We start from the raw sequence: 9761 nt of genomic DNA, 5'->3' as shown, positions 1-9761 counted from the left end.
ACGGCGACGGCGACCAACAACACTGTGAGATCGGTGGCCAACGTGTGGCTTAAGATGTGATGCAATAGGTGGCGGGCAACAGTTACCAACATGTGCAGCGGGCGACGGAGCCTTGCACAAGTAATACTTAAAAAAATATGTTTTTAAAACAACAAAAACACATTTTTTTGTGTTTTTGATGTTTTGAAAACAAGCGTCATGTGTTTTAAAAATAAAATTTAAAAGAAAAACAAAAAACGAATAAGGAAATACTATTTTTGAGTTTGTTTTCTATTTTTTATTTTCGAAAAAGAAAAAAACTAAAAGCGATCTCAAATAGGGCCCTGGTTTCTTGTGTTGTTTATTTCAGTTTAATACTTTTTGGTTGGATTGTGATAATGTTTATGTTTTTACTTTTGTTAGATTTGATTTTTGTTTACTGTACTTCGTGATTTTTAGTGATTTTTTTTATTATTGGAAGCGATAATGATTTATTGTATAATTTAAAAGAAATGTTGATACCTTCTGACTGCAGCTCTTAACTTGGTTATTTTTAAGCTATTAGGCTGGGTCGGGAAAATGATTAAAACAACTCTTTTGTATTTGACATCATATTTGTTACTAATCTTCTAAAATTAACATTGGTACTAATTGTATGCAGGTTGATGCTACAAACGACCTGCCCCTAGAATGTGTTATTAGGAGAGTGTTCCAAAGTTCTCATGGAGATGAATGCATGCTGCTTTGCCCAGTTGATACGTGAGTTGTACATTCTGTTCGTTGAATAATTTTCAATTTTTTCTGATTAAATTTAATGTCTCTATCACAGGCCAGTGCAAATACTGAAGAGTACAAATTTTAATGGATGGTCAGCTGTACGTGTCCTAACTGTGCCGACCCTTTTATTTTATTTTACTTGAACTACTTTCAGCTTTGATTCAGTTTGGCTTAGGTCACACATACATTGATGCTCTATTATTAGTTTATTAATGTTTATTATGATAAGTTAGCATACCAATCATTACCGCATTACTTTACTACCAGCACAATAGATTGTTATTTGGTTAGCCTGTGGTACTTATTTAACAAAAAACTTGACAATATTCTCTTGACCTTTTGTGTCTGTTTGTGCTCTGATTTGGTGGGTTTTGTATAAACATGCTAATCATGGGATTCAATTGTTCAATTGTCAAAGATCATTGATTCCTTTTATTACCAGAGCAGAAATGACATCTTGATTTCTATCTGCCGTTCAATGATTTGTTATGTCAACATTAAAAGATAAACACAGTTAGTTTCTTAGGGGTCTCACATCAATTGGTTTCATCCGCAATTCCTTTTTTCAAGCGTTCCATTGCAATCTCATAACAATTGCAAATGCCGATTCTGCTAATAACACTAGAAAATTTACTCACTATTGTTGCCATGACGAACGTCTTTTTCATTATCGAAACTGTGCTTTGTCCAACCATTTAATTGCTTTTTCAGCATTCATTTTTGTCAAGATTTGTTTTTTATATTGGTTCTAGTTTAATTGCATCTGTATCAATAACTTTACCTTTGTTAGGATTCTCATCCTTTCCTACTTCTTAGTCACCTTGCATTAGTTTTCCGAAATTTATTTGCTATGATTTTAAAGTGTTTTGGTTAACTCAACATAAGCAAGTGAAGATGGAAGCATGACCGGAGCTGCTAGTAGGAAATGGTAGTTTTGTATTTTTGAGGAATGGATGCTGTGGAAAGAAGGGTTGTGTGATTTAGTGGCACTTGGGCTTGTTGGACTTAACTAGAGTGGAGGCCAAGGTAGGAGGCTTGACCATAGGTTAGGTCGATTGATTGAGAGGGATAAGGCACCATGCTCCTTTTTCTCTTTAATTTCTGGCTTTAGTTCTTTTGATAAATTGATGTGCTTAGTTAGTAGTGTACTTACAATCTCTACCTTTGCTATATTAAAATTATCCAACATCTTTTCCATATACTGTAGATATGAAATATTTAAGGTGCTTGATACCTTGTTGTAATCCATTCTTATTTTTAAAAATTTTTGGCTTCCCCAAAATCTATTTGTAAAATTCCTTTAATAGCTAACTCCTTGAGTCATTGATATAATCAGTGCCAACACTTGCAATTAACACATCTCTCACACAAGAATAAAATAATGCAATCTTTTATTATTCTTCTAATACAGCAACAATAAACAACATTATATCTGCTAAAATTTATTCTATGCTGAATCCATTTTTGGTTGCACCACCGAGTAATTTTTTTCTACCCATAAAATCTATTGTTTAGTTTGTATATACTACTTTCTTTTTTCTATTTCAAAAAAGCCTTTAATTTGCTCCGTGTCGATACCTTTCGTCTGAGCTATCATAAAGGAAAGCTGGCTACAATGTCTTCCTTATGATCAAGGTGTAGAGTCGATGCTGTTACGATGTTTAATTCCGGTCAAATAATTAGTTTAAACACGAGGGAAAATATGTTAGTAAAGTCTGCACTTCATTAATGCTAAAACCTCTATTATACAATAAGCCCAACCTTATAATTTGTCTATTTTTTCCTAACATATGTTATTCATTATTTTTTTGCAATGCTTTTCTACCATTATGTAGCCTGGTTAGTATTAAGTGTTATTCATATAAAGAGACTCCTAATAGGAACGAGATAAGTTTTCACATATGGCTTCATGATAAGCTCACATAGTGTTATTCATATTTTTCTTCCTTCATGATAAGCTCCTACTTGATAGAATTTTGTTGCTCATATGGCTTATGATATCTCTAGGGCTCCTTAAGCAATAGATAATAAATTGAAGAAAAATAACAATTAGTGAGCTTGGGTGTTTCTTGTGACCTACTAACTTGGGTTGTTGGTGTGATAAGCTTAAGCTATTCTTGAGTATCTAATAGGAACGAGATCAGTTTTCACAGAGATTTGGGCAAAATAAAATTTCTTGCTCCTACAGTTTGATAGGTAGACTATTCTCTCCCAAGCCTTAACCCAAATATTCAAAACAATAATCATATGCCTGAACAATAATCTTATTAAGTCCTATTCATACCAAATAATTATAACTAATAAATGACTAAATTTTTCTTTTTGTTTTGCGCCTAAAATAAGTCTTCAAATTATTTGGCAGGCTCATCGTGCACGGGCGGAAGGCGCTGTTCTAACATCATTCCTCTCCCAATAAGACCCATTGCCTTCAAGGTACAATAGAGGAAATTACTGCTGGAACACATTATATGGCTTTTTATATGGCTTCGCGTGGCATCATAATCAAGCAACTATTTGCATTTAATATCACTTTTTCCCATCTATCAATTCATGGTGTACCCCTTTTAACTCACGTGACGCTAAGAGAACTTTCATATTTTCAATCAAATTAGGGGAAGTGATGAAGATGACACATTATCACCAATAGGTCGTCTCAACTATGATATGTGGAACATTGGACGGAGTGTTGATGAAGGCGACAATTTTAAACAATAAGCCACGACCTCAATGCATTTAGTGATCTCATTAGGGGAAAGTATTTAATTGCTGTGTGGCCAAGGTTTTTTGCCGATAGGGTTGAAGTTTTTGATAAACCTTATCTTTTACTACAAACTGCCCATCGCTTTGATATCCGCCAGTTTATTTCTTCAAAATTTTTTCATCTTTCAATAAATGTTCCGAGCACCTTGTGTCTTTCTTTTAAGTGCTGATCTACAAGAGACCAACATAGGATTTTGTCCACAATACACTAAATGGAGTGCATTGCGATCTTACACAAAGGAGTGGCCTGAGAAGTTGTATGATACCGATGCATTGTGCCAATACTCTTCTCAAGATAGCCATTTAGCCCATTGTTTGGGAGTGTCAGATGCAAAGAGCGCAAATAGCTCCCCATGCTCTGATTCACAATTTCAGTCTGTCCATCAGTCTGTGGGTGATGCATTGTACTTTTCTTTAATAAGGTCCCTTGCATTCTAAGCAGATCCCTCTAGAAATGACTCAAGAAGACTTTTATCTCGATGCAACATTATCGATTTTGGAATCCCATGCAAAAGAACAACCTCCTATATGAAAGTAACGACATAAGCAACAATGTAGGGATGGCGTAGAGGTAGAAAGTGAGTGAACTTGCTCAACTAATCCACCGCCACCAAAATGACCGATCATTTTTCTGATCGAGGCAAGCCTTTAATGAAATCCATAGTCATCACCTCCCATACATTCTCTAGTAATGCTAGAGGCTGTAGCAATCCCACGGGTGCTAACACCATATATTTTTGCCGTTGACACACATTACACCTTGAGACCATTACCTTCACATCCTCTCATTTTCACCCAATGCAAATATTCTTCTACCCTTTAGTATGTTTTGAGCATTCTTGAATGCCGCCGATAGCGATGTTGTGAGACTCCTGTAATAACTTTAACATATGTCTTGGCTTTTAGATTAACATAGTGTCCCTGGTAAAGTTGGCCATTCAATGAATAATTGAGATAACTGTTCTCACCATTCAATAAAATCAACCATATCCGGCCCAATTTCTCATTTGCCTCACTCTCTTGTTCCCGGATCTCCTAACCTATGGACCAAAGCGATTAATAATGCAAACAATTGAGGTTCCTCCATCCGTCGTGATAAGGCATCAATGGCATTATTTTCTAATACTGGGTGATACTAAATCTCAAATTCATCCCCCACTAGCTTAGATAACCTTTTTTGATGTTCCTAAGTCACCATACGTTGTTCTAACATAAATTTAAGGCTGCTTTGATCCGTGCATACTATAAAACATCACCTCAACAAATAAGGCCTCCATTTCTGAATAACAAGTACAATCGCTATAAACACTAGCTCATAAATTGACTTATGTCTGGCTCTCACAGTCTGCACTTGATGGAAATAAGCGATGGGTCGTTGACACTGCATGAGGATTGCGCCTAACCTATAATCTGATCCATCCATATCTACAATGAATGGACTAAAGTTAGTTAATGCCCCCACATATACACTCGTCATAGCCTTTTTTGAAAAATTGGGTTGTCACTTCTTCCCATTGAAAGTTATCCTTCTTTAATTGCTCTGTTAATAGCCACACAATTGATCTGTAATCCTTCACAAACTCTCGTTAGTATCATGCATGCTCCAAAAATCTTCTCAACTCTTTCAAGGTCTTAGTTAGTGGCTAATTCACCATAGCTGTCACCTTTGATTTTTCTTATGACAATCCTGCAATCGACTCCACATGTCCGAAGTACTCCACATTTGGTTTGGCTAAGAAACTCCTCTTCAAGTTAGCGTAGAGTTGGTGTTCACCGATTACCATCAACACATGTTGTCTTCCACGGAGCAACTTTACACTAGATTATCGTCAAAGAACGCCAACACAAACTTCTGGAGGAAAGACTGAGATACCTTGTTCATTAGTGATTGAAGTGTAGCCTGGTTGTTGGTGAACCTGAATGGCATAACACTAAATTCATAGCGACCTTCATGATTTCAAAAAACTGTATTTTGCACATTTGATGGCCACATTCGAATCTAATGGTAATCCCGACGTCAAGTCAAACATTGACAAATATGACATCCTCAAACAACTCGTTTAGTAGCTCACTATTCATCGAGATGAAAAATTTATCACGTACTAATTCCTTATTCGTTGTATGATAATCCATACAAAAATACGAACTCCCATCCTTCTTTACTAGCATGACCAGGCTAGGGAAATGGCTCACACTAGGCTGTATTACGCCTTCCTCTAACATCTCTCAGTTCAATCTCTCGATCTTATCTTTCTGCACTTGGGGGTAACAATATGGACACAAATTGATGGGAGAAACCCTTGACCTTAGGGCTATTACATGCTCGTGTTTCCTCCAAGGAGGCAATTCACATGTAATTGGAAAACTTTTTCAAATTAATATAAGAGCTGCTGGATTGGTGCTTAAATCTCAATAAACTCCATATCTTGTGTCTCTTCCATGTTATGCAACTTGATAAAAAATCCCAACCCTACGTCCGGAATTGCCCTAACCATAGTCTTAAGTGCCACCAAGGTCGGTGAAGCACTACCTTCTTATCTCTCTCCTGGCACTCCATGTCAGGAGTTTTCAATTCACCATAGGCTGCCCTAAGGATTGTAACCATGTCATACCTAATATTTTATCAGTGTTCCCTAGGTCCAAGGGAAGAAAAATCTCCGCCATCTAAATACTCTACTGTGTCAAAATCAATCATTTACAAACTCCCCTACTCTTCTCCACTTGTCTCTTCCTCATCATTACTCGAAAGCTTTCTTCGTCAATCATCTCAAGCCCTAATTGCTCTACTACTTGAGTGGAAATGAAGTTGTGGGGTACTATCTACCAACACCACCACATCTTGCTCCCTGATTTGTCTCTAAAGTTTTATAGTGTGGTTTGATGTTAACCCCACGATCGAGTTCAATGAGACTTATGCTATATCCAAGTTAGGGCGTTCCTCCCCCACCACAACCTCCTCTCTTTCTTCATCTCCCTCATCCTCTTTATTAAACACTATGAGAACCTATAAATTTCGATCCTTGCAACGATATTCTAGGATAAACTTCTCATCACATTGAAAATATGGTTCGTTGGCTCACTTCTCTTAAATCTCTGTTTTTATAAGGGATTTGAATGTCGCTCCCGGTCATGACCCATTATTCATATTTTGTGGAGCCTCTCTCTAAAATCACATTGTTTGAGTTTTTGGTATCATCATGGTGATAACATTTCGATATGACGATCCAACAGTGCTGTTTCCTTTAGTCCGTTTCATTGCATTTTTATTTTCAATAAATTGTGCTAATTTCATAGTTTTCCCCAATTCTCACGGTCTTAACAGATGGTGTGCTGATCCAAGCTCTAGCTTTAACTCCTTAAAGTTTCCTTCCAATATTATTCATGATCCAATCTCTAGCTTTAACTCCTTAAAGTTTCCTTCCAATATTATTCATGATTTTTTGTCAGTTCTTTTTGAAAATGATTTTATTTAATATATATATGAAATTTTGATTTTTGGAAAATATGAGACCAAGCAAATCCCATACATCTGATAGTTTCAATAATCGAACACAACATCACAAGTAATAAACCATCCCGAGAGATAGGCATGTTACTTGACAGTGAACTCGATTATACAAATTAAATAATTTATGACATCTGTTTTGTCTATGAAATCTTTATATATGGCCGACAAGTTTTCTTACCTAGTGATTAGATAAATTTTATTTTACATGGGTTTCAAGTTTTTTATAAGGGCAAACCACAAGTAACACACTACCCCGAGAGATAGACATACTACTTGGCAGTGAACCCGATTATATAAATCAAATAATTTATGACATCTATTTGGTCTGTGAAGCCTTTATATGGGATCAACAAGTTCCCTCTCCTAATATAACGATTAGATAAATTTTATTTTACCTGAGTTTTAAGTTCTCTATAAGGGCCAACCCATATAGTTAATTACACCTCAAGCGACTGAAGAAGTCACTTGAGAAAACTCTCGATTAAGATTAATAATTTTGTCTTCAAGACTTTAAGGTTGACGTTTCAAGGTTGGATATGGAAAATCAAGTTGGAAGATCAAATGGGAGTAGTTGTTTAGGAGTCCAAAAAAGGAGGGAGTAGAGGACGTCACAGATCCTGAGGAGAATCTCAGTGGTTTCCCAAACCATCCTATCGTTTGACTGCATATTTCAGAGATGATATTATTTAAATGTTCACTCTTACCAATTTATTATGTCGGGTTTACAATTGTATTATACCCTATTATGCAAGTAACCTACGAAGATTGGAGGGTTTACATTGTACTGAACGATGACCTCAATGTTTTAAAGGAAATTAGAATTTGTATTACACAACATGATTGTGTATGAGCCCAAAGATGGTGTGAGGATTTATGTCGTGCTAGACGAATAACCTCGAAATCTTATGGGTTTAAGTTGTTTAAGTCTAAGGAGAGTTTGGCTGAGGTAGATCCGGTTCATGTTGTGTGTTGCTTCGTCGTGCTGCTAATAAAGTTTTCTCCAAGATTTGTAACGTAGTGGCTTCAGGTTTAGGGTTTTATATGTGAACACGCAATTAATATTGAGTCACATGATCTGCCGTAGGGTTTCTCTTAAACCGACGTCCTACTGTTCTCTACCCTGGGGGCTTTGCAAGCCTTGAAAGTAAAAAACAGTAAAACATAATAACACATAGTAAAAAAAAATTGAAGTAAGCGTGCGTACCTGTCATTCTTGCAGAAGATAGTGTGAGGATTTACGTCGTGTTAGACGAACAACCTCGAAATTTTATGGGTTTAAGTTGTTTAAATATAATGAGAGTTTTGCTGAGGTAGATCCGGTTCATGTTGTTTGTTGATTCGTCGTGCTGCTAATAAAGTTTGCTCCAAGCTCTGTAACATAGTGGCTTCAGGTTTAGGGTTTTATATGTGAACACACAATTAATATTGATTCTCATGATATGCCGTAGGGTTCTCTTAAACTGGCATCCTACTCTTCTCTACTCTGGGGGCTTTGCAAGCCTTGAAAGTAAAAAACAGTAAAACATAGTAACGCGTAGTAAAAAAAAATTGAAGTAAACGTGCGTACCTGTGATTCTTGCAACTGCTGCAAGAGGGTAGTATTATAAGAAAAACGAACAAGTGCTACAAAGAATTGATCAAACATGAAAGACATGAACACATGCATAACTAAAAAATCAAGCGACACACATATGAAAGATCAAAGTGAACCATAAGAATTCAGGTTGACTTATAATTTTCGAGGGATATCTCTAGGCAACAGGAGGCAATCTGTGTGCTTTGTCCCATCTAACCCCGAGTAGAAGCTACTAATAAAGCAGTCGAAGGAGGGTAACTCCTAACCTGATCAAAGTGATTAACAAGTGGACTTGTATAGGATGACATCCAAAATTCTTGAATTTTTACTTAGCAGTCGAAAGTAGTATTATTATGAGAATTTTTTTTTTGTTTGTAATGTCATATGTGGGTATTTTGTCAAAATAGATTGTCCACAAGTTAATCACCCTGATCAGGTTAGAATTATCGATAACCTGGAAAAACAAGATGCAACTTCTTACCAAGTGTTGGTGAATTGTAACATCGGTCCTGCATCCTACTCGTAGGTCTTCGGGTCAGGAGCTACTATTCTATTATCCTAGTTTTAACACCATAAGCGTTTCACATCATTGCCCTTAAACCCCAAACCATCCAACTTATGACCCCGTTTGATGATTCATATATGTGATTTAAGGTCATCAATTGCCTGGAGGATTTGAGTGTAATGTTCAAGCTCGGACCCCAGAGCATTGGGTTTTACCGTAGGTTAAGTTCAAGCGGAGGGCTCAAATCATATCTTGGCAGATCACTAAGGTTTTCATTTTTTTGTGTGAATTTAATGATTGTTATTACCTCGACAAATCTTAGCAAGCCTAGATGTTCTCTAAAATATCCACAAAACTTACAAAGGTGTTCAGTGGGCCTTGAACAACATTAGAATTTTTTGGACCTTTTTAAGTTCATCTAGCTCCGCTAAGTTGTTGAGTTAGGCCCTGTTTGGCACAGCTTTTTCAGAACGGTGGCGTTTTTCAGAACGCCGCCAACGCGTTTGTTTCGCTGGTTTTTCTTCATTATGCGGATCGCGGGGCGCCTCCTGCGTTCGGCGTTGGCTGTTGGCGGTAGGGCCGCAAATCCTTCTTTTGCCCTCCGTGATCTCCCTCGCGCTCTCCCCTCGCTTCCTCCCTCTCCGAACGAAAGCATC

The 9761-nt window shown here is 36.8% G+C and overlaps 1 protein-coding gene across 1 annotated transcript in view; it reads left to right on the top strand.

Annotated features, from left to right (window-relative positions):
* Nucleotides 1–9761, top strand: part of LOC110033173 — a 118122-nt gene that overhangs the window by 16227 nt on the left and 92134 nt on the right. Inside the window, exons 2-3 of the mRNA XM_020737076.1 lie at nucleotides 641–738; nucleotides 809–854. Of these exons, the coding sequence (XP_020592735.1) occupies nucleotides 641–738; nucleotides 809–854 (144 nt within the window). The remainder of the gene's footprint in view (nucleotides 1–640; nucleotides 739–808; nucleotides 855–9761) is intronic.

Source organism: Phalaenopsis equestris, unplaced genomic scaffold (assembly GCF_001263595.1).
Source record: "Phalaenopsis equestris unplaced genomic scaffold, ASM126359v1 Scaffold001107, whole genome shotgun sequence".
Taxonomy (NCBI): domain Eukaryota; kingdom Viridiplantae; phylum Streptophyta; class Magnoliopsida; order Asparagales; family Orchidaceae; genus Phalaenopsis; species Phalaenopsis equestris.
This window is presented reverse-complemented; position numbering and strand designations above follow the sequence as displayed.